At 50.8% G+C, this 27,499-nt stretch overlaps 1 protein-coding gene across 1 annotated transcript; it reads left to right on the top strand.

The window, feature by feature from the left end:
- Window positions 1-2,082: 2,082 nt before the first annotated feature.
- On the top strand, window positions 2,083-27,064 carry LOC139358910 (nephrin-like). Its single transcript, XM_071080944.1, is given in 29 exon segments — window positions 2,083-2,140; window positions 2,248-2,463; window positions 2,536-2,658; window positions 2,829-2,957; window positions 3,472-3,553; window positions 4,271-4,374; window positions 4,561-4,688; window positions 4,777-4,948; window positions 5,133-5,290; window positions 5,527-5,671; window positions 5,758-5,882; window positions 7,089-7,275; window positions 7,503-7,632; window positions 7,757-7,929; window positions 9,368-9,508; window positions 9,584-9,724; window positions 10,233-10,382; window positions 11,273-11,440; window positions 11,539-11,695; window positions 11,965-12,116; window positions 13,820-13,931; window positions 14,019-14,200; window positions 17,635-17,691; window positions 21,593-21,715; window positions 21,830-21,854; window positions 21,962-22,034; window positions 22,184-22,277; window positions 22,360-22,472; window positions 26,667-27,064. Coding segments are annotated over 29 exon segments (3,750 nt in total). The 3' UTR covers window positions 26,799-27,064.
- Window positions 27,065-27,499: the final 435 nt, after the last annotated feature.

Raw genomic sequence — 27,499 nt, 5'->3', positions numbered from 1 at the left:
CGCTTGGACCTGGGAGGCAGAGGTTGCAGTGAGCCAAGATCGTACCATTGCACTCCAGCCTGGGTGACAGAGCAAGACTCCTTCTCAAAAAAAAAAAAAAAAAAAAAACCAGAATGGTGATGTGGGCCTGTAGTCTCAGCTACTCAGGAGGCTGAGGCAGAAAGAACACTTGAGCCCAGGAGGTTTGAGGCTGCAGTGAGCCATGACCACACCACTACAGTCTAGCCTGGGCAATAGAGCAAGACCCTGTCTCTACAAACAAATTTTTAAAAGTTAGCTGGAGTGGTAGTGCGTACCTGTAGTCCCAGCTACTCAGGAGGCTGAGGCAGGAGGATCACTTGAGTCCAGGAAGTTGAGGCTGCAATGAACCAAGATCATGCCACTGCCCTCCAGCCTGGGCAACAGAGCAAGATTCCATCTCGAAAGGAAGATAAATCAAGATGGATAGAGGGAGGAAGAGAGAGAGACATGGAGAAGGAAAGAAGAGATGGGGGAGATGGCAAGAAAAAGAGACAGAAGAAAGCTCATGCAGTCCTTGCCAAAGGGCGTCTACTCTGGGCTCACACTGCACCCATACTGGGGGCCGGCAGAATTGGACTCTGCCTTTTACTCCTGCCCACACCCTGTGCACTCCCATGTAGGACTCTGTCACACACACACACGCTCTCCATGTGCTTATTACAGATCACAGTTCACTCTAACCTTCTCCACTCTCACACCCATGTACACACACGGATATCTTCCCTCTCTCCTACAGTCTCCCAGTCTCTCACACTCACTCTTGCATACTCCCCAGCAGAGATCCCTGACATCATTTAGTCGCTAATGTCTACTCAAGAAAGGAAGGGAGGCTAGGTGCGGTGGCTCATGCCTGTCATCCCAGCATTTTGGGAGGCCGAGGCAAATGGATCACCTGAGGTCAGGAGTTCAAGACCAGCCTGGTCAACATCATGAAACCCCATCTCTAGTAAAAATACAAAAATTAGCCAGGCCTGGTGGTGTATGACTGTAGTACCATCTACTTGGGAGACAGAGGCAGGAGAATTGCTTGAACTTGGGAGGTTCAAGCCATGGGAGGTGGAGGCTGCAGTGAGCCGAGATCATGCCACTGCACTCCAGCCTGAGCAACAGAGCAAGACTACCTTGAGAAAAAAAAAAAGAAAGAAAGGGACTTCCCAAGGTCATGTATCAGGGCAGGGAAGAGCTGGGGGCCCAGCTGGCTGCTCCCCTGCTGAGCTGGGAGACCACCTAGGTCTGACTTCTCCCATCCTCCCAGCCTAAGCCAGGCCCTGGGGCCATGGAGGCTGGGGAGGCACCGAGGAACACGCCTGGCCTGTGCTGACAGGGGATTTTATGCTCCAGCCCAGCTGGCTGGGAGGAGCCTGCTGGGCAGAGGCCGGAGCTGGGGGCTCTGGAGGGCACCTGGGGGAGGTTGCACTGTGAGGATGAGCTCAAGTTGGGTCAGAGAGCAGGGCCAACTCTGCCAGTGCCTGCATCAGCCTCATTGCTCTCCTGGGCTCCTGGCCTGCTAGACTCTGGGCTGCAGGTCCTTCTTGAGAGGCCGTGAGTAGTGAGACAAGGAGCAGGGGTGATGGGTGGCAGGAGAGAAGATAGAGACTGAGAGAGAGAGAGAGAGAGAGAACGAGACAGAGAAAAAATGAGAGAGAATGCCTTAGACAAAGAGAGAAAGATGAAAAGATAAAGAGACAGTCTAGGGACACTGGCTCATGCCTGTAATCCCAACACTTGGGAAGGCCATGGTGGGAGGATGGCTTGAGGGAAAAAGTCTGAGATCAACCTGGCCAACATAGTGAGACCCTGTCTCTAAAAAAAAAAAAAAAAGAAAAAAATTATTTTAAAGGGACAGAGAAAGAGACTCAGAGATTGAGACTGAGAGAGCAAGACAGAGATAGAGAGACACTGACGGGAGGAGAGGAAAACAGAGAAAGGGAGGAGAGTAATGGAAAGAGAGATTAAAAAAAAGCAGATGGCAGAGACACAGAGAGAGGGACTCAGAGAGAGCCAGACAGACGCAGGTGGCTGGCTGCGGGCACTGTGGGGGTAACAGTAGGGGGACCCATGATGGCCCTGGGGACGATGCTCAAGGCTCCTCTCCTGCTCCTGGGGCTGCTGACTGAAGGTGAGTGGGATCCCAGCCTTGTACCCAGTGCCAAGTGGCCCCCATTTCCCACTTACCTTCCCTAGACAAACCCTCTGCCCTTTCCTTGCACCCTGCTGTGTCCCCAGGCCTGACACAGTTGGCGATTCCTGCCTCCATCCCCCAGGGCTTCTGGGCCCTGCCTGAAAACCTGGCAGTGGTGAAGGGGGCCTCGGTGGAGCTGTGGTGTGGGGTCAGCACCCCTGGCAGTGCGGTGCAATGGGCCAAAGACGGGCTGCTCCTGGGCCCCGACCCCAGGATCCCAGGCTTCCCGAGGTACCGCCTGGAAGGGGACCCTGCTAGAGGTAAGGGATCAGAGCCTGAGACCCTCAGCCACCAGCCCAAGTTGCAACCCTGACCTCCGACTCCCCCTGCAGGTGAATTCCACCTCCACATCGAGGCTGGTGACCTCAGCGATGACGCGCAGTATGAGTGCCAGGTCGGCCACTCCATGATGGGGCCCGAGTTCGTGTCTCCCAGAGTGATCCTCTCCATCCTGGGTATGGGTGACAGACCCCCAGGACCCACGAGTCTGGGCTTCAAGCCCTCCCTTACCCCAGGACCCAGGAGTCCAAGCCCCCAGTTTCTCCTCTCCCAGACCCTTGGTACCAAGCTCCAATCTTCAAATCCTTCTCAGTGCTGGAAGCTTACCCCAGACCCTTCTCACCAGTTCCTCCCAAGCTGCTCCACCTGACCCCGGAGGCAGGCACCATGGTCCCTTGGGTAGCTGGGCAAGGGTACGTGGTCAGCTGTTTGTCTGGGGATGCAAAGCCAGCACCTGACATCACCATTCTCCTGAGTGAGTGAGGGTGAACTGGGTGGCAGGGGGCAGCATGAAGCCTCTGGAGTGGGAAGGGTGTGTGTCCCTGACCAGTGCCCTCCTAAGGGCCCCAGAAAAGATGTCATCCCTGGGATGGGGACCCAGGAGAAGGTGTGAGGAGATGCTGAGGCCAGTGTGGGACACAGTGGATGGGAGGGCACATTGAGGAGGCGGCATCCAGCACAAGACTGAGGACCAGATAGAGATATGGGCAGTAGCGCTGGTGCAGACATGAGAAGCTGAGGGATGGGGTACATGGCACAACCCAGCAAGGAGTTGAGAGGAGTGGGGAGGCCCAGGACCCAGCACTGAAGATTGCAGCCTTCAGGCAGTCCAGAAAGTCGGGAGGGGATCCAGCTGTGCCCCAGGCCCTTGTCCTCTAGAACCAGGAGGGAGGGGGCATCACATCCACTCTGAGGACTTCCAGGCCATGCTCCCCAGAATCTATCTTGTGGGGAGCCCAGAACCCCTCTAGCTCTCTTGTTGCCCCAAGGTGGACAGACAATATCCGACATCTCTGCAAACATGAACGAGGGCTCCCAGCAGAAGCTCTTCACTGTGGAGGACACAGCCAGGTGTGGAAACTGAAAAAAAACCCCAACCATGACCCCTAATTTTCCCCATGGGAACCACAGACCCCAGGGATGAAAGCATGAAGCTTGGGCTACGTATGAACATCTGCGACCCAATGCTTCTTCATGGGGAACTCTCAAAGCTGACTCTCAAAGCTTCTTCACAGGGAACAGGGGTGGTGGCTCATGCCTGTAATCTCAACACTTTGGGGGGCTGAGGTGGGTGGATCACCTGAGGTCAGGAGTTCAAGATCAGCTGGTCAACATGGTGAAACCCTGTTTTCACTAAAAATACAAAAATTAGCCTGGCGTGGTGGCACATGCCTATACTCCCAGCTCATCAGGGGGCTGAGGCAGGAGAATTGTTTGAACCCAAGAAGTGGAAGTTGCAGTGAGCTGACATCGCACCACTGCACTCCAGCCTGGGCGACAGAGCCAAATTCTGTCTCAAAAGACAAACAAATAAACAAAAAAACTTCATGGGAACCTCAGTTCCAGAGTCCCAGGCACTAAAGTTTGATCAGATGTGGGTCTCTCTAGGCTCCAGTTCTCGCTGCTCACTCCCAGAATCTCTCCCATGGAACCCCGGATCCCAGAGGAGATCGCCATGGGGACTTAGACCAGGTGTGGGGACCAGAGGCGGCATCCCCGCCTCTTCTCCCTGACTCTCCAGATTTCGGATGATGACTCTGACTCCAGAACCACGAATTCTCATCCCAGGGTGACACCCCAGAGCTCGGATAATGGGCAGTTGCTAGTCTGTGAGGCGTCTAGCCCAGCACTGGAGGCCCCCATCAAGGCCTCATTCACCGTGAATGTTCTGTGTAAGTGGAGAACTGGGCCAACTAGGGCACTGAGGATGGGGAGCAGGCACTGGGGGGTGTAGGGGAATCACAGGAATCATGGAAATTCAGGCACTCAGAGAAACATGGGGTTTCAAAAGCAGGTTGTGGGGCCTGGAAAGAGTGGATGGGCTACTCCAGGCCCATTGAGTGACTGATATCTCCCAGTCCCTCCAGGACCCCCTGTCATCGAGTGGCCAGGCTTGGATGAGGGGCATGTGCGGGCAGGACAGAGCTTGGAGCTGCCATGTGTGGCCCAAGGGGGGAATCCCTTAGCCACACTGCAGTGGCTGAAGGTGAGGGCAGTCGCGGGCATGGGAACTGTGGGGAGAGCGGAGGCCGGGAGCTGGTCCTGAGCTGGCCCAGGCCTGTCCCTGTCTCCAGAATAGCCAGCCGGCGTCCACAGTGTGGGGCACAGAGCACACCCAGGCCGTGGCCCGCAGTGTGCTGGTGATGACCGTGAGGCCAGAAGACCATGGAGCGCGGCTCAGCTGCGAGGCCCATAACAGCGTGTCTGCAGGGACCCAGGAGCGCAGCATCATGCTGCAGGTCACCTGTGAGTCCTGGTGCCAGCTGCCCACCTGTCGGTCTGTGCCTCAGAGAACCATCTATGTGTGCCCCCAAATTATGCCTACTGGATGCCAAAGATCTCAGCATGTGTCTCCAGTCCTGTTGTTCTCTCTGGGCTGGTATGTGAGAAATTCAGCTCAGCTTAATGTCTTCCCTCTCTGTCCCTGCAGTTCCCCCTAGTGCCATTACTATCCTGGGATCTGCATCCCAGGTTGAGAACAAGAACGTGACACTCTCCTGTGTCAGCAAGTCCAGTCGCCCACGGGTCCTGCTACGATGGTGGCTGGGCTGGCGGCAGCTGCTGCCCATGGAGGAGACGATCATGGATGTGAGGCGGGGGCCAGGCTCCTGGGTCTGAGCATGGGGGGTGCAGGGCATGACTCGTGGCTTGGGAAGGGGATGGGTCCAGCAGCCTGGGGGCTTTCTCCTTGAGGACCATGGGTCCAACAGAGGGGTGTTAGAGATGGCTCATGTGTCCCTGCTGGAGACTGAGATGGACTCAGGCCTCTAACACAATGGATGGGGGTGCTGCAGTCCCCACATCTGAAGCTCATTCCCTGCCAGGGATTACATGGTGGTTACATCTCCATGTCCAACCTGACATTCCTGGTGCGGCGGGAGGACAACAGTCTGACCCTCACATGTGAGGCCTTCAGTGAAGCCTTCGCCAAGGAGACCTTCAAGAAGTTGCTCACCCTGAACGTAAAATGTGAGTGTCTGCCCTTACCCAGCAATGCCCCCAAGCCTCAGGACCCAGCCCAGAGAAAAAGTCACTCTTCCTGCCTCTCCTCTCAGATCCCGCCCAGAAACTGTGGACTAAGTGTGCCCCAGAGGGGCAGAAGCTCCGGGCTGGGACCCGGGTGAGGCTGGTGTGTTTGGCCATCAGGGGCAACCCAGAGCCCTCCCTCACATGGTACAAGGTTGGTGCCACTAGGGCTATGGGGGTGGCCAGGAATGTGGGGGAAGGACCAGGCCCCCTTCTTTCCTTCAGAATCTTGGGCAATCTTGGAAAAAGATTAAATTTCTGGAAAAGTACTAGAGATTCTGAGGTTTGGCAGGGAATCAGGAAAGACAAAAAATGCCATGAGAATTAAATGGAATCCTAGGAAAATTCTGGGGAAACAGAGTTCTAGGATAAAAATTGGAATTCTGAATCAAGATTAGGTATTCTAGAGAAAAGGTAATTTTGTTAAAATTAAGGAAAATTCTAGTGAAAAATCTCAGAATTCAGCTGAAATGTCAGGAATTTTAGGGAAAGACTTGAATCCCAGAAAAAAAGAAAAAGAAAAAGAAAATTTGGAGAAAAGCTAGTAATTCCACAGACTATCGAAAACTCATTAGTATTAAATCAAATTCTTGGGATTTGGAGGTAAGAAAATGAAATTTCGTTAAAATGAAAGAGAAGCCTAATTCTAAGAAAATCCTGAGAAGTTAGGGAGCTGGTTGAAAATGTTGGGGGGAAGACTAGGAATTATAGAAATGACAATGGAATTTCATTTTAATAGGATGGAATTCTGGGGAAGTGCTGAGAATCTGGGCAATATAAAGGAATCTGTTAGAAGACTGGGATTATAAAATATAATATCGGGAAATATTCAGAATCTATGGAAAGTTTAATTTGTGCAGCAGCAACAATAAAAAAAAAGTAATCTATGGAAATGCACTGGAATTAAGGAAAATTTCAAAGGAAATCTTTGGGGACAGTGGGAATTTTAAGAAAAGGAATTGAGGCATTCTGGGAAAGGCCTGGGAATTTCAAGGGAGTTTCCTGCACTTGGTGTTGGGTAAACAGAGCAGAAATAGATTTTGAGGAGTGCGCTGACGGCCCGCAGGTGGCTGCAGAGGCTGAGCGGGGGTTTGGGTGTGGTACAGAAGAGGGATTCAGATCCCCAAAACTGCCGTGCACAGGGATCCGGGGAGGCGGGAGAGACTCCAGGGCAGGGGTTACTCAGTTCCACTCCCCACTACTTTGCCCTAGGGGGGTGGCGCTGATGGCGGTGTTTCTCCGTATCACCAAAAGGCTTTGTCTGGGCTGGCAGCACCAACCCAGTGGGCAGGGTGCGGGAGTTGGGGGTTGGTGGAAGCAGCAGGGCTGCCTGCGGCCCCCAGTCACTCCCGCCCCATAGGACTCGCGCACTGTGACTGAGTCGCGGCTGCCGCAGGAGCCGCGGTGCATGCAGCTCGGCAACTTGGAGAAATCTGGGAGCACCTTCTCCGGAGAGCTGGTGCTGGTCACAGGGCCGTCGGACAACCAGGCCAAGTTCATGTGCAAGGCTGGCCAGCTCAGCGCGTCCACGTAGCTGGCGGTGCAGTGTGAGGGCGCGCACGGCTGAGGCCCTGGGGCGGACTCCGCCGGGGCAGGACAGGGTGGAGGACAGAGCCGGGTGGGGCAGGGACCCAGCGAACCCTGGACTCGGGGGGTGCGGGCGGGGGCGGGGTGGGGCACCCGAGACTGGACGGAGCCTGGGGTGCAGGCGGGATGGACGCAGACCAGGCCGCCCCTAACCTCTGAGTCTCGCTCCTCCAACCCCCTCTCCCAGTTCCCCCAACTAAGTTGACCATCCTGGCCAACGCATCCGCACTGCCCCCGGGGGACGCCTTAAACTTGACATGCATCAGCGTTAGCAGCAACCCGCCAGTCAACTTGTCCTGGGGCAAGGAAGGCCAGAGGTGGGAGTGTGAGGGACCCCGCCCCTCTCTGGCCTCGCCCCGCTCCACGCATGTCCGGCCGGTGCCTAGCCCCTCTCCAGCCTCTGGCTCTGCTCGCAGCCCTGGCCTCACCCCGGGTCCACAGGCTGGAGGGCTTGGCCGTCCCGCCCCGGAGAGCCCCGTTCAAAGGCTCCGCCACGGCCAGAAGCGTCCTTCTGCAAGTGTCATCCCTAGATCATGGCCAACGCGTGACCTGCCGCGCCCACAGCGCGGAGCTCCGCGAAACCGTGAGCTCCTTCTATCGCCTCAACGTCCTGTGTATGCGCCCCGGCTGGAAAGGTCCTCTTGATGCCTTCCTGACCCTAACCTACTCCTTGCGTCTCCGCCGCGCCCCCTGCCCCCCGCCCCGCCTTTTTTTTTTTTTTTTTGATGGAGTCTGGCTCTGTCACCCAGGCTGGAAGGTAGTGGTGCGATCTGGGCTCACTGCAAGCTCCGCCTCCCATGGTTCACGCCATTCTCCTGCCTCAGCCTCCCGAGTAGCTGGGACTACAGTCGCTTGCCACCATGCCCGGCTAATTTTATTTTTGTAGTTTTGGTAGAGACGGGGTTTCACCGTGTTAGCCAAGATGGTCTTGATCTCCTGACTTGGTGATCCGCCCGCCTTGGCCTTCCAAAGTGCTGGGATTACAGGCGTGAGCCACCACGCCCGGCTGGCTGGCTGGCTGGCTTCCTTCCTTCCCTCCCTCCCTCCCTCCTTCCCTCCCTCCCTCCCTCCCTCCCTCCCTCCCTCCCTCCCTCCCTCCCTCCCTCCCTCCTTCCTTCCTTCCTTCCTTCCTTCCTTCCTTCCTTCCTTCCTTCCTTCCTTCCTTCCTTCCTTCCTTCCTTCCTTCCTTCCTTCCTTCCTTCCTTCCTCTTTCTCTCTCTTTTTTGATGGAGTTTCCCTCTGTGGCTGGGGCTGCAATGCAGTGACGCAATCATAGCTCACTGCAGCCTCCAGCTTCTGAGCTCAAGTGATCCTACCTCAGCCTCCTGAGTAGCTGAAACTACAGGTGTGCACTACCACTTTTGGCTAGTTTTTTTTTTTTTTTTTTTTTTTTTTTTTTTGTAGCAACAGGGCCTCACTATGTTGCCCAGGCTGGTCTTCAACCCCTGGGCTGAAGCAATACTCCTGCCTTGGCCTCCAAAAGTGCTGGCATTACAGGCGCATCCCACTACACTAGGCTGATTTTTTGTACTTTTAATTTTAAATAGAGATGGTATCTCTCTAAGTTGCCCAGGCTGATCTTGAACACCTTGACTCAAGTGATCCTCCTGCCTTGGCCTCCCAAAGTTCTGGGAGCAGAGGCGTGAGCCACTGAGCCTGGCCTGGGTCTTTGCTTTGACACTATCACTCTATCATTAACCCCATCCTGAAACTTGAAACTCCCTACCTTCATCCTGACCAGTAGTCCTGGGCCAAATCCTATCCTGTCCACTCCCATATTGCCTTTGTCCTCTCTCCTAACCCCGATCCCTATCATGACCCCTCTTTCCATCCTTCAACCTGATGCTGGCTTCTACTCTTTTCCTAAACTGTATTCTAATTTCTATCCCGAACTTTACCCTTGAATTCAGTTCTGAACTTGTTGCCTTGTCCACAACCTTAAACCCGTAGTGATCTCCCCACTTTAACCCTTGAACCTGTGCCTGATCTCCAATCTGTCCTTGATCCTGACCTTGACAACAATCTTGACTCCCTGTGGCGCCCCCTCTGAAGACCGTCCAGAGTTCCTGGGGGAGCAGGTGCTGGTGGTGACCGCGGTGGAGCAGGGTGAGGCGTTGCTGCCCGTGTCCGTGTCCGTTAACCCCGCCCCCGAGGCCTTCAACTGGACCTTCTGCGCCTATCACCTCAGTCCAGGTGAGGGAAGTGGGCATGAGGAGGGGTCCCGGGAATGGGAGGGCCTGCCAGATCCTTTATTCTGGCCTTCCCCAGCGGGCGGCCCCCGGCATCGCATCCTGTCCAGCGGGGCTCTGCATCTGTGGAATGTGACCCGCGCGGACGACGGCCTCTATCAGCTGCACTGCCAGAACTCCCAGGGGACCTCGGAAGCGCTGCTGCGGTTGGACGGGCACTGTGAGTCCCGCCCACCATGGAAACCACACCCACCAAAGGAACCTTGCCCAATGTGGAGTCTCCTCCTTGTGGGAACTCCGACCATCCGGGGATAGCCACCCATCCTGGAACCCTCCCGCTCTGGCTCTGGTAGTCCCCGCCGCGGTGTAACCACGCCCACGGCGGAACCCCTTCCACTAGAGAGACCCAGTGTGGAATCTCTGCCCAGAGAGGGGGCCGATGTAGACTCGGAAGCTGCTCCCGTCAGGAATGGGAGCCCATTGTAGAAGGCCCCCCCTCACAATTCTGGAAGCCCACCCAACCCACTCTATCACAGAGGCATAGTGGAGGGTGAAGACAACCTCGCTAACCTTGAGAACTCTCCTCCAACTCTTTCCTATTAAGGGCAGATTGGGTCCACATCTCTAACTTTCCTGGAACTCCTAAGACATCCCTCCCACCTGGGGCCCTCTCCCACAGAGACCTGTCTGGTCCCAAGTGCCTTCCCTAAGCCTCTGCCTTCCACCAGATGCTCCCACCATCCGTGCCCTCCAGGACCCCACTGAGGTGAACGTTGGGGGTTCTGTGGATACAGTCTGCACGGTTGATGCCAATCCCATTCTCCCAGGCATGTTCAGCTGGGAGAGACTGGTGAGGACCCAGCCTTTGGTGAAAGGAGGTGGGGTCCAAGGGTTGTGGTTTCTTGACTGTGAGTTCCTTGGGAGTGGGGACCACCTACATCTGTATGATCCTGTATAACTATATACTCGTCAGGGAATGCTCCCAGAACGAATAACTGTTGGTGGCAAAATGAATGGATGGATGAATGGTAGACAGTCAGGCGAGTGAGTGGGTAGATGGATAGATGGGTCGATAGGTAGGTAAGTGGATGAACAGGTGGATGAATGAGTGAGTGGATGGAGGAACAGATGGACAAATGAAAGGATGGATAAATGGGTGAGTGGATGGGTGAGAAGATGATTGAAGGAGAAAAATCAGTGGATAGAGGGTAGATGGATGAATGGATACACCAGCAGAGGAAAGATATCTATGGAAGGATGATGGATGAATTGATGGATGGATGGGTGGAAAGATCAATGGAGAGATGAATAAATAAGTAGCTGGGTAAATATCTGAACAGATGCATGCATTTATGGGTGTGCAAGCATGAGTGAATAGTTGTGTGAATGGGTGCAGAGCTACAAGGGTGGATACATGGGTGCAGAGAAAGAAGACAAATGGGCGGAGGAATGAGTGAGTAAACCGATGAGTGGATGGAAAGATAAATGGATGAATGGATAGATAAGCAGATGGATAAATGGATGGATAGATGGTTGCAAGCATAAGTGGTTGGGTGAATGGATGGGTAGGTGGTTGCCTGGATTGGTGGATAAAAAGATGGATTGGGTAAATGGACAGATGGATGACAGGAGAATTTTTTTTTTTCTTCAGTACCTCTGTGGAGGGTGATTGTGTCTAGGAGAATGAGGCTACAAAAGGGACAGTTTGGGCAGTGATGGATCTGGGGCTAGACTGGGAGGACAATTCTTGACTCGGGCCTCCGGGGAGAAGAGGAGGAGGACCAGAGCCTGGATGACATGGCGAAGATATCCAAGGGACCCACGGGGCACCTGCAGATTCACCAGGCCAAACTGGCCCAGGCTGGTGCTTACCAGTGCATCGTGGACAATGGGGTGGCGCCTCCAGCACGAGGGCTGGTCCGTCTTGTTGTCAGATGTGGGTATCACCCAAACACCTGACTTTAAGACCTGCCACTGAACCCACAGCCCTCATGCCTCCCACATAGCTCATGTTGACCTCCCATCCCCTCCCAGTTGCCCCCCAGGTGGAGCACCCCACTCCCCTAACTAAGGTGGCTGCAGCTGGGGACAGCACCAGTTCTGCCACCCTCCACTGCCGTGCCCGAGGTGTCCCCAACATCGTTTTCACTTGGACCAAAAATGGGGTCCTTCTGGATCTCCAAGATCCCAGGTGAGCCCAGGCCCAGCCAGGCAGCACTCCAGCCCCAGGTCTGGACCTCCAGCCCCATTTCCCCTCCCTGAGTCCCTGCAGAGAAGGGTGCAGAGAAGGAAGATTAATGCATGGAGGAATGAGTGAGTGAATGGATGAGTGGATTAAAAGATTAATGGATGAATGGATAGATAGGCAGATGGTTAAATGAATGGATGTCTGTATAGATGATTCCAAGCATAAGTGGTGGGGTGAATGAAAGGATGAGTGGTGCCCTACCTTCTCTCTAGGTACACAGAGCACACATACCACCAGGGTGGTGTCCACAGCAGCCTCCTGACCATTGCCAATGTGTCTGCAGCCCAGGATTACGCCCTCTTCACACGCACAGCCACTAACCCCCTAGGCTCGGACCAAGCCAACATTCAATTCGTCAGCATCAGTATGGAGGGGCTGTGAGGGTGTTGGGGAGGGGGTGCTCCTTGGATCCATTCTCACATCCCTGATTGGCCCTGGGCTGCCCATGTTTCTGAAACCTGAGAATATGTGTATATGTGAGGCTGGAGTTTTTGCCTGCCCTGAAAATCCTAGTGGAGACTGGATCTTCAGGGAGACCCACAACAAAGGCAAAAGAAAAAGAAAAGAAAAAAAAAGATGGAGAGGGGGTACTTATTAGCTCAAGTAACTGAAAAATAGATTTTCAGGGGTTTCTGGAGCTAGGTTCAGCTGTCATCAGCAACTCTCCATTCTTTGTTGTTGTTGAAACAGAGCTTTACTCTTGTCACCCAGGCTAAAGTGCAATGGTGCAATCTTGGCTCCTTCTGGAGCCAAGCCTACCAAGTAGCTGAGATTACAGGCGCCTGCCACCACACCCAGCTAATTTTTGCATTTCTAGTAGAGATGGGGTTTCACCTTGTTGGCCAGGCTGGTCTCCTGACTTCAGGTGATGTGCCTGCCTCAGCCTCCCAAAGTGGTGGGATTACAGGTGTGAGTCATCACACCCAGCCCTCTCCATTGTTATGTTTGCATACCTCTGTGTTGGCTTTATTCTAAGGGCCCTCATAGTGGTCTGTTAGATTCCCAGAGGAAACAGAATTCTTTCTCTTCCTAACAGTGGTATAAAAATACTAGGATTAGCCAGGTGTGGTGGCTCACGCCTGTAATCCCAGCACTTTGGAAGTCTGAGGTGGCCAGATCACAAAGTCAGGAATTTCAGACCAGCCTGACCAGTATGGTGAAACCCCGTCTCTACTAAAAAAAAAAAAAAAAAAAAAAAATAGCTGGGCGTGGTGGCGCGCACTTGTAATCCCAGTTACTCGGGAGGCTGAGGTAGGAGAATTGTTGAACCTGGGAGGTGGAGGTTACGGTGAGCTGAGATCGGGCCACTGCACTCCAGCCTAGGCAACAGAGCAAGACTCCATCTCAAAGAAGAAGAAAAGAAACCTAACCAAGCCAGGCGCGGTGGCTCATGCCTGTAATACCAGCACTTTGGGAGGCCAAGGCGGGTGGATCACCTGAGGTCAAGAGTTCGAGACAAGCCTGGCCAACATGGTGAAACCTCGTCTTTACTAAAAATACAAAAAATTAACTGGGCATGGTGGCGGGCACCTGTAATCCAGCTACTTGGGAGACTGAGGCAGGAGAATTGCTTGAACCCAGGAGGCAGAGTTTGCAGTGAGCCAAGATTGCACCACTACACTCCAGCCTGGGCAATAAGAGTGAAACTCTATCTAAAAAAAAAGAATGAAAAAAGAAAGAAACCTAACCTTCATTTTCCATAGAAGCAACCATTTGGTCTTGAATTTTTTTTGCTGTTTCTTTTGGTTTTGTTTTCACTTACTTCTTTTTAAAATTATTTTTAATTGTAATGTTTAATTTGAGAAAGGGTCTTGCTATGTTGCCCAGGCTGGTCTCGAACTTCTGGGCTCAAGCAATCCTCCAGCCTTGATCTCACAAAGTACTGGGATTTTAGGAACAGTTTGATGTTTGCCAGAGGAGTGTTCACAGTGACCTTATAGAACATGACTATACCGTGAACAATGAGAAGCAATTGTATATTTAAAATCATTCCTAGGGAAAACTTGGACAGAATCTTTTGGGATTCTTCTGTATCCTCTGACTGCTTTCCCATCTTTCTCCCCATAGGCCGCCCTGACCCTCCATCAGGATTAAAGGTTGTGAGTCTGACCCCACACTCTGCGGAGTTGGAGTGGAAGCCTGGCTTTGATGGGGGCCTGCCACACAGGTTCTGCATCAAGTGGGTCCTTGTCGAGGCAGGAAGGAAGGGGAGGCAGCCAATGGGCTGGGGCACTTCCCTGAACTTACTATCCCCCCTGTCCTGCAGGTATGAGGCCCTGGGGACTCCAGGGTTCCACTATATGGATGTCCTACCACCCCAGGCCACCACCTTCACACTGACTGGTCTGCAGCCTTCTACACGATACAAGGTCTGGCTGCTGGCCAGCAAGGCCTTGGGAGACAGTGGACTGGCTGACTAGGGGACCCAGCTTCCCATCACTACCCCAGGTGGGAAAGAAGGCTTGAGCAGGTTGGAGTGTGCCTCAGAGGATGTGTAGGGTAGTACAGTGAAGTCAATACAATTCCCTTTTTATGATGAGTTACTGAGGCCTAGAGCTGTTAAACAAATTGTCCAAGGTCACACAGCTAGTAAAAGATAAAGACGAGACTGAAACTCGGGCAGATGAACTGGAGACCAGCCGTTAACCACAACCCATACTGTCTGAATGTGATTAATGACCAAGGGAAATTAGAAAACAGTGAATTAAATGAAAATGAAAACATATAAAAATTTGAGGTTGCAGTTAAAGCAGTATTTAGAGGGAAATATATAGTATTAAGTGCTTATTTTAGTTATTTATTTTTTATTTATTTTATTTTTTTGAAACGGAGTTTCACTCTTGTTGCCCAGGCTGGAGTGCAATGGTACGATCTTGGCTCACTGCAACCTTCATCTCTCGGGTTCAAGCGATTCTCTTGCCTCAGCCTTCCGAGTAACTGGGATTACAGGCATGTGCCACCATGCCTGGCTAATTTTGTATTTTTAATAGAGACGGGGTTTCACCATGTTGGTCAGGCTGGTCTCGAACTCCTGACCTCATGATCCACCTGCCGCGGCCTCCCAAAGTGCTGGAATTATAGGCCTGAGCCACCACGCTCAGCCTTATTTTTTATTTTTGAGATGGGGTCTCACTCTGTCACCCAGGCTGGAGTGCAGTGGTGCGATCCTGGCTCGCTACAACCTCCGCCTCCCTGGCTCAAGCAATTCTCCTGCCTCAGCCTCCTAAGTAGCTGGGATTACAGGCATGTGCCACCACACCTGGCTAATTTTAGTATTTTTAGTAGAGACGGGGTTTCACCATGTTGGCCAGCCTGGTGTTGAACTCCTGACCTCAAGTGATCCACCTGCCTTGGCCTCCCAAAGTGCTGAGATTACAGGCATGAGCCACCATGCTTGGCCAGTTTTTGTTTGTTTGTTTTTGTTTTGAGACACAGTTTTGTTCTTGTTGCCCAGGCTGGAGTGCAATGGTGCCATCTCAGCTCACTGCAACCTCCGCCTCCCAGGTTTGAGCAATTTTCCTGCCTCAGCCTCCCAAGTAGCTGGGATTACAGGCATGCGCCACCACGCCTGGCTAATTTTTGTATTTTTAGTAGAGACGGGGTTTTACCATGTTGGCCAGGCCGGTCTTGAACTCCTGACCTCAAGTGATCCACCTGCCTTGGCCTCCCAACGTGTTGGGATTACAGGTGTGAGCCACCACGCCTGGCCTAGTTTTTTTTTTTTTTTCTTTTGAGAATCACCTCGAATGCATATTCTAAGTTTTCATCTTAAGAAAGCATGGCTCATGCCTGTAATCCCAGCACTTTGGGAGGCCAAGGCGGGTGGATCATCTAAGGTTGGGAGTTCGAGACCAGCCTGACCAACAAGGAAAAACCCTGTCTCTACTGAAAATACAAAATTAGCCGGGCGTGGTGGCACATGCCTGTAATCCCAGTTACTTGGGAGACTGAGGCAAAAGAATCACTTGAACCTGGGAGACAGAGGTTGCAGTGAGCGGAGATCATGCCATTGCACTCCAGCCTGAGCAACTAGAGCAAAACTCCATCTCAAAAAAAAAAAAAAAAAAAAAAAAAGAAAAAATAAAGAAAGAAAGAAACTAATAAAAACAAATTAAACCCAAAGTAAAAAGAAAGAAGAAAATAATAATGGTAAGAGCAGAAATGAATGAATTAGAAAACAGAAAAACAACTGGGAAAAATCAATGAAACCGGAAGCTGGTTATTTGAAAAAAAATCAGTAACATTTATGAAGCTGATTAAGACAAAAAAAGAGAGAAGATACAAGTTACCAATAACAGGAATGGAAGAAGGGATATTACCACAGACTCCACAGACATTAAGAGGATAATAAGGGAATATTTTGAATGACTTTATTCCAATAAATTCAGCAAGTAGGATAAGGACAAATTCCTTGAATATGATGAATATGTTACAATTCTGATAGGTACAGTATTGCAATGGTTAATCCTTACAGAGCCTGGTTCAGAGAAGCTTGGGTTCAAATCCCCTCTCTGCTACCTCCTAGTTGTGTGACCATAGGCAAGTGTCTCAGTTTCTAAAAATATATTATATAGCACAGATCTTTGTGGCTCAGTTTCTTTTTCTTTCTTTTTTCTTTCTTTCATTTTTTTTCCCTTTCTTTCTTTCTTTCTTTTTTTTTGTGTGTGTGTGTGTGTGTGTGTGTGACGGAATCTTGCTCTGTCACTCAGGCTGGAGTACAGTGGCATGATCTCCGTTCACTGTAACCTCTGCCTCCCAGGTTCAAGCAATTCTCCTGCCTTAGCCTTCCAAGTAGCTGGGATTACAGGTGCATGCCACCCCACCTGGCTAATTTTTGTATTTTTGGTAGAGACGGGGTTTCACCATGTTGGCCAGACTGGTCTCAAACTCCTTACTTCAGGTGAGCCACCTGCCTCAGTCTCCCAAAGTGCTGGGATTACAGGGGTGAGCCACCACTCCCGGCTGCAAGCTTCTTCTTTCTGTTTTCCTCTTCCTGACAGAGCAGGCTTTTTCTCAATGTAAGGAAGGACACTTTCTCATCTCTATAATCTTCTCTGCTCTTCCCCCTACCCCATTCCTGTCTTCCCTTTGAACACTAAAACATAAAGTATGACACTTGCCTCCTTTGCTTTAGAACTTATACTTCTATTAAGGGATCGAGAGCCCAAAGTCTTTTTTGGTTAACTCAACAAATTGATAATTCAGGTGAAAAGGATCTTGTACACTGAAAGTGCTCATCAACAATTAATTTTTGGGCCAGGCGTGGTGGTGCATGCCTGTAGTCCCAGCTAGTCAGGAGTCTGAGGCAGGAGGATAGCTTGAGCCCAGGAGGTCAAGGCTGCAGTGAGCTATGATCATGCCATTACACTCAAGCCTGGGCCACAGAGTGAGACTCTGTCTCTTTAAAAAATAAAATAAAATAAAAAATAAAAAAATTGGCCAGGCACAGTGGCTCATGCCTGTAATCCCAGCACTCTGGAAGGCCGAGGTGGGTGAATCACAAGGTCAGGAGTTCGAGACCAGCCTGGCCAACATGGTGAAACCCCATTTCTACTAAAAAAGTTAGCCGGGTGTGGTGGCGGGCGCCTGTAGTCCCAGCTACTTGGGAGGCTGAGGCAGGAGAATTGCTTGAACCTGGGCGATGGAGGTTGCAGTGAGCCAAGATTGCGCCACTGTACTCCAGCCTGGGTGACAGAGCAAGACTCTGTCTCGGGGAAAAAAAAAATTATCTGGGCGCAGTGGCTCAGGCCTGTAATCCCAGCACTTTGGGAGGCTGAGGCAGGCAGATGGAGTCTTGCTCTGTCAACCAGGTTGGAGTACAGTGGTACAATCTCAGCTCACCGACTTAGTGTTAAGTTGTAATCTCTATATCCACTCCCCAGGTCTGGACCAGCCTTCCAGAGAACCTGAAGACCAGTTGCCCATAGAGCCTCCTGCAGGCAAGTCCTCTGTCCCCTGATCCCTCCCGTCTCCCCAAAGGAGACGTCTCTTTGTCTTTGACCCTACCTGCTCTGCTCGTAGTCACAGCTGCTTAACAACTTAGTTCTGGCCGAGCTCAGTGGCTCATGCCTTTGGGAGGTCAAGGCATGTGATCTCTTGAGCCCAGGAGTTGAGACCAGCCTGGGCAACATGGTGAGACTCCATCTTTGCAAAAATAAAAAATAGCTGGCTGTGGTGGCATGTGCCTGTAGTCCCGACTACTCAGAAGGCTGAGGTGGGAGGATTATGTAAACCCAGGAGTTGGAGGATGCAGTGAGCTATGACTGAGCCACTGCACTCCAGCCTTGGGAACAGAGGGAGACCCTATCTCAAAAAAATAAAATAAAAAAGGCTTAGTTCTCTCCCTGCAGACTTGCAGACCCCTTAGAGCTTCCTCTTTTTTCTTTCTTTTTTTTTTTTTTTTTGACACATAGTCTCGTTCTGTTGCCCAGGCTGTAGTGCAGTGGCAAAATCTTGGCTCACTGAAACCTCCATCTCCCAGGTTCAAGCAATTCTTTTGCCTCAGCCTCCCGAGTTGCTGGGATTACAGGTACCCGCCACCACACCTGGTTAATTGTTGTACTTTTTTAGTAGGGACAGGGTTTTGCCATGTTGACCAGGCTGGTCTCAAACTCCTGATCTCAAGTGATCTGCCTGTCTCAGCTTCCCAAAGTGCTGGGATTATAGGATTACAGGCATGGGCCATGGCACCCGGCTTTTTTTTCTTTTTTTTTTTTTGAGACCGAGTCTTGCTCTGTCACCCAGACTGGAGTGCAGTGGTGCGATATCGGCTCACTGCAACCTCCACCTCCCAGTTTCTTCTCTTGCTTCAGCCTCCTGAGTAGCTGGGACTACATGCATGTGCCACCACAGCCAGCTAATTTTTTGTATTTTTAGTATAAATGGGGTTTCATCGTGTTAGCCAGATGGTCTCTAACTCCTGACCTCGTGATTCGCCCACCTCAGCCTCCCAAAGTGCTGAGATTACAGAGGTGAGCCACTGCATCTGGCCACTTTTTTTTCTTTGATCTTTCTCTTGCCTGGAGTGATAAATTTTTCTCTCTTCCAAATTTTGTTTAATTCTGAAAAAATTAGCTCACTCCATGTCCTGTAAGAAGCCTGCATCAGTTAGCATTTGCTGTATAACAAACCACCCCAAACATGGGTGCTTATAGCAACATTCTTTCTCATGATTCTAAGAGTCTGGCAGAACGGTGCTGGTCTGGGCTGGCTTAAGTAATCTCTGCAGTCAGCTGGCAGCTCCACTGGACTGGGTGGTCTAGGGTTGCCCCCTTCCCACATGTCTGATGGTCATCTGGCCTCTTGGTTGGAACAATGGAGATAACTGGGCACGTGTCTCTTCTTGACTTTTTCACATGAAGGTGGTCACAGGGGTCAAAAGCAGCAAGAGAGTACATTCCAATTTACTAGCTGATTCTGTCCCAGTTACTATTGTCTCATTGGAGACATGGCTCAACACAGAGTCAGTGTGGAAAGGCCCTGTACTCAAGGATGTGACTACCAGGAGAGGATTGCAACCGTTTGGCAAACAATCCCCTTCAGAGCCTGAGAAAAAGGTTGCAAGTGACAGAAATACAGCTGTTTTGTTAACACATAAAAGAATGACTTGGCTGGGCACAGTGGCTCATGCCTATAATCCTGGCACTTTGGGAGGCTGAGGCAGGTAGATCACTTGAACCCAGGCATTGGAGACAAACCTGGGCAATGAGGTGAAACCCCATCTCTATAAAACAAAAACAAAAAAATTAGCAAGTCATGGTGGTGCACACTTGTAGTCCCAGCTACTCAGGAGGCTGATGCGGGAGGATTTCTTGAGCCCAGGAGGTTGAGGCTTCAATGAGCCGAGATCACGTCACTGCACTCCAGCCTGGGCAACTGAGTGAGACCCTGACTCAAGGGGAAAAAAAAGGCTTGGTACATGAAATAAAACTTCCAAGTGTGGCCACTTTCAGGTGCTCAAAAATCTCACCAGCGATCTGTTTTTCACCCTCTCTCAACTTTGTCTTCATCTGTGCTGGCTTCTTTCTGAGTTTCTTCAATCAGAGGGGCAGAGAAGCCCTCCCCAACCTCTGTCTTCTTGACAGCTAGTAGAATTGTCCTAAACGTTTTGTTAAAAACACACATTGGGTCAAATGCCTGTGTCTAAACAATCACTGTGGAGAGAGGAATGGAGACTCTTATTGTTCAGGACAGGCCATGTGCCCACTATGGAGTCCTGCCTGGGCCCAAGACTGAGAGTGGTGAGTGGCTGTTCTCCCCAGGGGAAAAAAGTGCTGTTAGTAGAAGATAGGGGAGATGGCCACCTAACAGATGCCTACTTAGAGGGATTCAGACTTGTCCTCAGGGATACAGCAAGTCAGCCTGATATTGACTGGGATGGAAGTTAGTGGAAAGAAGTCATTTGAGGCTGGGCGTGGTGGCTCACGCCTATAATCTCAGCACTGTGGGAGGCTGAGGTGGGCAGATCACTTGAGCCCAAAAGTTCAAGACCAGTCTGTCCAACATGGCGAAACCCTGTCTCTACTAAAAATCAAAAGCAAAACTTTAGCTGGGTGTGGTGGCATGCGCCTGTAGTCCCAGCTACTTGGGAGGCTGAGGGAGAAGAATCACTCAAACCTGGGAGGTAGAGGTTGCAGTGAGCTGAGATTGTGCCACTGCACTCCAGTCTGGGTGACAGAGTGAAATAAACTCTTTGTTTTTTTTTTTTGAGACAGAATCTCACTCTGTCACCCAGGCTGGAGTGCAGTGGTGTGATCTCGACTCACTGCAATCTCCACCTCCCTGGTTCAAGTGATTTCCCTGCCTCAGCCTCCCGAGTAGCTGGGACTACAGATGCCTGCCACCACACCCGGCTAATTTTTTGTAGTTTCGTAGAGACGGGGTTTCACTGTGTTGGCCAGGCTGATTTTGAACTCCTGACCTTGTAATCCACCTGCATCGGCCTTCCATACTGCTGGGATTATAGATGTGAGCCACCACGCCCAGCTAACTCTATCTTAATTAAAAAATAAAATAAAATAAAGAAGTCCTTGAGATGGGATTTTTTTTTTTTTTTTCCAGAGACAGGGTCTTGCTCTGCCGCCCATGCTGGAGTGCAGTGGTGCAATCATAGCTCACTGGAGCCTTGAGTTACTGGGCTCAAGCAATCCTCCTGCCTCAGTCTCCCAAGTAGCTGGGACTATAAACATGCACCACCATGCTGCTAAACTTTTAAATTTTTTGGAAAGAAGTGGCCTTGCTATGTTGCCTAGGCTGGTCTTGAGCTCCTAGGCTCAAGCGATCCTCCCACCTTGACCTCCCAACGTGCTGGGATTACACGCATGTGCCGCAGCGCCTGACCTTGAGATGGAATTTGAAAGGCAAACAGAAGTTTGCTTGAGAAGAAAGGACATTTGAGGACAAACACTTAGCTATTCCAAAGCTCTAAGGTGCGAATTTGCTTCAGTGATTCCGGAAACAGCTAGTGGTTGGTTTGATTTGTGTGGCTGGACAATCCAGTACCAGGGTCTAAGTTCAGTGGACATGGCTGGAGGCGTTGGAAGAGGCTGGACCACAGAAAGTCTTCAGTGCCCAGCTAAGGAGCTGAAGCTCCCTCCTGAGTCCGGAGTTCAGTTCTGAGTTTGCAGAGTTCAAGCAAAGGGAGGACATTTTGTTAATGGCTTGACTTAAGAGGCCACCTGCCCTTGGGTGGCAGAAGGGTTGGACACAGAGACCCCTCCCCATCTGTTTCTCTGACCCTGGGGGAGGGACTTGGTTCAGGGGTAGGCTTTCTCGGGAAGACCCACTCCTGGCCTACAGCCTGTTGTCTGGGATTCACTGAGGGGTATCTTCTACCCCTAGGACCCTCGGGGCTGCCCCTGCTGCCTGTGCTGCTTGGTCTTGGGGGACTTCTGCTCCTCTCCAATGCCTCCTGTGTTGGGGGGGGGGTCCTCTGGCAGCGGAGACTCAGGCGTCTTGCTGAGGGTGAGGAGAGACCTTCCCTGCGGGGGTGGAGACCTGAGGGTGATGGGGAACTTCCTGGGGCCAGGGGAGGGGCTTGTATGGGGTCACTGAGCCCTTTATTCCTGTTTCCTTCAGGCATCTAAGGGAAGACAGAGGCAGAGTAAGTGGGGATATTTTTCTGTAAAGAAGGCTCTGAGGGAGGAGGTTTGGGGGAGATGGGTGGCGGGGGGCAGCACTCAACTGCCCTCCACACCTCCATCCTGGAAGGTCAGAGGACCGAGTCAGGAACGAATATGAGGAGAGCCAGTGGACAGGAGAGCAGGACACTCAGAGCTCCATGGTGAGTGGGGGTGGCCCTGGAGACCCCACAGTCAGGGCACCAACGGTGACTGAAACCCTGCCGTTAGCATCAGGTTGATCACTGCCCTTCCTGGGACCGTGGGGTCAGAGGATGGAAAGGGCTTTGTCTGTTTTGCGTGTGGGGAACAGGTCAGCACAACAGAGGCAGAGCCGTATTACCGCTCCCTGAGGGACTTCAGCCCCCAGCTGCCCCTGACACAGGAGGAGGTGTCTTATTCCCAAGGTGAGTTAGGACCCCACTCAGAGGTACCCCCAACGCCTGGACCGGGTGCCTTGATCATGTCTCCCTTCCACTCCAACTCCAGGTTTCACAGGTGAAGATGAGGATATGGCCTTCCCTGGGCACTTGTATGATGAGGCAGAAAGAACGTACCCCCTGTCTGGAGCCTGGGGACCCCTCTACGATGAAGTGCAGATGGTGAGGAGCTTTGCATCAGCAGCCATCCTTCCTGGCTAGTGCTGGGAGCCTACCTCCTACTGCTTGTATTAAGTTAGGGCCAGCTAGCTGCTGTAACAAAGAGGCCTGACCATGATCCAGTGGTTTAAAGAAGACAGTTGGCTGGGCATGATGGTTCATGCCTGTAATCCCAACACTTTGGGAGGTCAAGGCAGGAAAATCGCTTGAGCCCATGAGTTTGAGACAAGCCTGGGCAATATAGTGACTTGTCTCTACAAAAGATTAAAAAAACGAGCCAGGCATGGAGGTGTGCACCTATAGTCCCAGCTACTCAGGAGGCTGAGCCAGGAGGATCCCTTGAGCTCAGGAGTTAGAAGCTGCAGTGAGCCATGATGGCACCACTGCACTCCAGTCTGGGCAACAGAGCAAGACCCTGTCTGTGAAAAAAAAGATGGCAGTCTATTTCTTTTTCACAGTCAGACACAAGCGGCCCTGCTCAAGTCATCTGAGTCTAAATGAATGGGCTAGTTCACTGGGGGTTCAACCCATGGGAAAAGGTGAAAGAATGTGGAGAAGGCACAACCTTGCCTTGTGGCCCAGGCCCAGAAATGGTGCACACCACTCTGCTCTCACTCCCCTGATGAGAAGAGAGTCACACGGTCACACCTGATGGCAAAGGAGGCTGTAAAATATGGTCTAGCTTGGCAGTGATGTGCCTTGCTGAAATTCTGCTGCTGTGGAAGGAAGTAGACATGAATATTTTTAGATAATTAGCCGTATCTACTCCACTGATTAAAGGGAGAGAAAGAGAAAGTTTGGGGGCCCATTCAACTGAAAAATCAAGGCATACAATTGTCATCAGGCCCAGCTGGGCCCAGAATTTTCCTCCCCAAAAATGCTATTATGGCTAGGCATGGTCACGGCTCACATCTCTAATCTCAGCAGGCTGAGGTAGGTGGATTGCTTGAGCCCAGGTGTTGGAGACCAGCCTGGGCAACATAATAAGACCCCATCTTGAAAAAAAAAAAAAAAAGCCGAGCATGGTGGCTCACGCCTGTAATCCCAACACTCTGGGAGGCCGAGGCGGGTGGATTACCTGAGGTCAAGAGTTCGAGACCAGTCTGGCTAACATGGTGAAACCTTGTTTCTACAAAACATGCAAAAATTATCTGGGTGTGGTGGCACACACTTGTAATCCCAGCTACTTGGGAGGCTGACGCAGGAGAATTGCTTGAACCTGAGAGGCGGAGGTTGCAGTGAGCGGAGATCATGCCACTGCACTCCAGCCTGGGCAACAGAGCAAGACTCTGTGTCAAAAAAAAAAAAAAGTTTAAAAAACTAACTGGGCATAGTGATGCATGCCTGTGGTCCCAGCTACTCAGGAGGCTGAGGTAGGAGGAACGCCTGAGCCAGGGAAGTTGAGGCTGCCGTGAGCCCTGACTGGGCCACTGCATTCCAGCCTGAGAGACCATGTTTCAAAAAAGAAAGGGAAAAAATGTTCCTAGAAAATCTAGATTTGTATCCTACGAGATTAGAAATCTTCAAAGAAAGAGAACGCCTATTTTCCAGCGGCCCCAAATGCCCAATGCTGACACTTATTGGTCTAGTTTGGGTCACATTCTCATCCCTGAACACATCCCTGAGTCAGGGGATGGAATATGCTAACAGGAGAGGCCTGGGTCAGTTCACCATGCGATCAGGGAGTAGGGGCCAGCCCCACTCAGTTCACTGGGCTGAGAATGGGAGAGGGACAGAGAGCTCGCAGGGAAGTGAGGATGGTGGCTGTACAGGCAAAAACAACAGACAGGCACTTTGACCACCAGCCAACCCCCACCCATTGCTGCACAGTTAGGGAGATGGGACAGAACCCCTGATTTCTTGTGTGGCCTTGGCTGATGCTCTGGCACCTCTGGTCCAAGGATTTCCTTCTGTCTCTGTGAACGACCTCCGATACAAGGCACTGTTACCAGATCCTAGCTCCTCACCAGCATGGTGCAGAGCGCTGTCCATGGTGCTGGACCATATGCGCTCTCTTTAAGAGATCCGCAGATGGAGGCTGCAGGCTTTTTTCGAAAAGGGCCAGATAGTAAACCCTTTGGGCTGTGTGAGACATACGGTCTTCCTCAAACTCTACACAAACTCTGCCACTGTAAAGTAAAAGCAGCCATAGACGATGCATAAATGAATGAGTGTGGCTATGTTCCTACAAAACTTTATTTTTGGACACTGTAATCTGAACTTCATGTAATTTTTCTGTGTCACAAATGTTATCTTTTTTCATTTTTCCTCAACAATTAAAAAATGAAAAACAGGGCTGGGCACGGTGGCTCATTCCTGTAATCCCAGCACTTTGGGAGGCCGAGGCGGGCGTATCACTTGAGACCAGGAGTTTCAGACCAACCTGACCAACATGGTGAAACCCCATCTCTACTAAAAATGCAAAAAGTTAACTGGGCGTTGTGGCGGGCGCCAGCAGTCCCAGCCACTCGGGAGGCTGAGGCAGAAGAATTGCTTAAACCCAGGAGGCAGAGGTTGCAGTGAGCCAAGATTGCGCCACTGCACTCCAGCCTGGGCAACAGACAAAGACTCTGTCTCAAAAAAAAAAAAAAAAAAAAAAAGAAGAAAAGAAAAAAAGAAAAATAAATGAAAACCATTCTTAGCTCTTGGGCAGTAAAAAAAAAAGCAGATGGCAGGCCATATTTGGAGTATGGGCCAATTTGCTCTGAAGTCTGCTGAACTAAAATAATCATTTTCTCCCAGCCCTAGAACAAAACACATCCCCAGTTAGGGCCACCTTTAATGTTTTTGGTTTGTTTGTTTGTTTTGTTTTGTTTTGTTTTTCTCTTCTATTATGATTAGGGAACTGTTTTGGAAATTCATAGGACAATAGAATCATAACTTACATTCCATAGTTGCCATAGCTGATAACATGGACTTTTAAAGTGTTCATTTTAAAAAATTTTAATGGAGGCTCGCTCTGTAACCCAGGCTGGAGTGCAGTAGCACAATCTCAGCTCACTGCAACCTCTGCCTCCCAAGTTCAAGCGATTCTCCTGCCTCAGCCTCCCAAGTAGCTGGGATTACAGGCATGCACCATCATGCCTGGCTAATTTTTGTATTCTTAGTAGAGACAGGGTTTTTTTGCCCATTGCCCAGGCTGGTCTTGAACTCCTGACCTCAAGTGATCCGCCTGCCTTGGCCTCCCAAAATGCTAGCATTACAGGCATGAGTCACCATCCTCAGCCTAAAGGTTTTATATTTCTGACATTTACATTATTTTTCTAACATGAAATCTTTGGATATCTTGGGCTTGCTTCAAAATAATCCAGTTAGTGTGGGAGAGGAATAAGATAGAAATATAGATAAATCAATTGAGCAAGGGTTGCTACTGGTTTTTTCTTTTTTCTTTTTTTGAGACAGTCTCACTCTATCAACCAGGCTGGAGTACAGTGGCATAATCACGGCTCACTGCAGCCTTGACCTCCTGGGCTCAAGCGATCCTCTTACCTCAGCCTCCTGAGTATCTAGGACTATAGGCACTCACCACCACACCTAGCTAATTTTTTAAAAAATCTTTTTTATAGGCTGGGTGCAGTGGCTCACAGTTATAATCCCAGCACTTTGGGAGGCTGAGACGGGTGGATCAATTGAACTTAGGAGTACAAGACCAGCCTGGGCAACAATGGAAGCCTCGTCTCTGAAAAAAAAAAAAAATTCAAAAATTAGCTGGGTGTGGTGGTGTGTGCCTGTAGTCCCAGCTACTTGGGAGGCTGAGGCAGGAGAATGGATTGAGCCCAGAAGGTGGAGGTTGCAGGGAGCAACCATTGCACTCCAGCCTGGGTGACAGAGCCAGACCCTGTCTAAGAAAAAAATATATATATATTTTTTGTAGATGCAGGATCTCACTATGTTGCCCAGGCTGGTCTTGAACTCCTGGTCTCAAGAAACCCTCCTGCTTTGGCCTCCCAAAGTGCTGGAATTACAGGCATGAGCCACCGTGCCTGGCCTGATATTATTGAAGTCAGGCGATAAGCACATGGGGTTCATCATAGGCGTTCATTATAACGCACTCCTTTTTTGTATATTTTGGGGGTTTAGTAAAAGCTAAAACAGTTTTTGTCTGGAAAGTTAAGCAGGGGCGTGTATCCCCCAGATCTTCAATGAAGACCTACAGGGCATCTCTCCATGGTTCTAACTCCACTTTTTGCCTGTCAGGGCCTCTGGAACCTCCGCTGGCCTGAAGACGCATATCAGGATCCAAGAGGAATCTATGACCGGGTGGCAGGAGACTTGGACACTCTGGAACCTGATTCTCTGCCCTTCGAGCTGAGGGGACATCTGGTGTGAGAGCCCTCTCAACCCCCTTGTCCTGCACCTGCAGGAATTTACACTCCACTGGTCCCTTTCATTACAGCCTGAGCCGAGCTGGTTAGGTGAGCTCTATAAAATGCAAAGGGACTCGGCTTTGTCAGGAGAGGACATGGAAGGGGCTGAGTGACAGAAGCTGGTACCAGACTAGAAACAAGGTATATCCTGGGGTTGGCTTTAGATTCTAAACTTTTCCGAAAGGACAGGGCAGATCGTAAATGGCATCTCAGAAATGAAATGCTGCCAGGTGCGGTGGCTCCCGCCTATAATCCCAGCACTTTGGAAGGCCAAGGCAGGTGGATCACCTGAGGTCAGGAGTTTGAGACCAACCTGGCCAACATAGTGAAACTCCATTTCTACTAAAAATATAAAAAATTAGCTAGGAATAGTGGTGCATGCCTGTAGTCCCACGTACTTGGGAGGCTGAGGCACGAGAATCGCTTGAACCCAAGAGGTGGAGGTTGCAGTGAGCCAAGATCATACCACTGCACTGCAGCCTGGGTGACAGAGTGAGATTCTGTCTCAAAAAATAAAAATAAATAAATAAAATGCTATTCTGAGGGTCCCTATGTGCTTCATGAAGTAAAGTTTTCAGAAGTGGGAAAAGACATATTAAAAACTCTGTTCATTTTGCATTCCATGACATCTAAAATAGCTAATAAGAAGTAGAATTTATGAAC

This window comes from Macaca nemestrina, chromosome 15 (genome assembly GCF_043159975.1).
Source record: "Macaca nemestrina isolate mMacNem1 chromosome 15, mMacNem.hap1, whole genome shotgun sequence".
Classification (NCBI taxonomy): domain Eukaryota; kingdom Metazoa; phylum Chordata; class Mammalia; order Primates; family Cercopithecidae; genus Macaca; species Macaca nemestrina.
The sequence above is the reverse complement of the archived record's forward strand: the minus strand, read 5'-3'. Positions and strand labels throughout refer to the sequence as shown.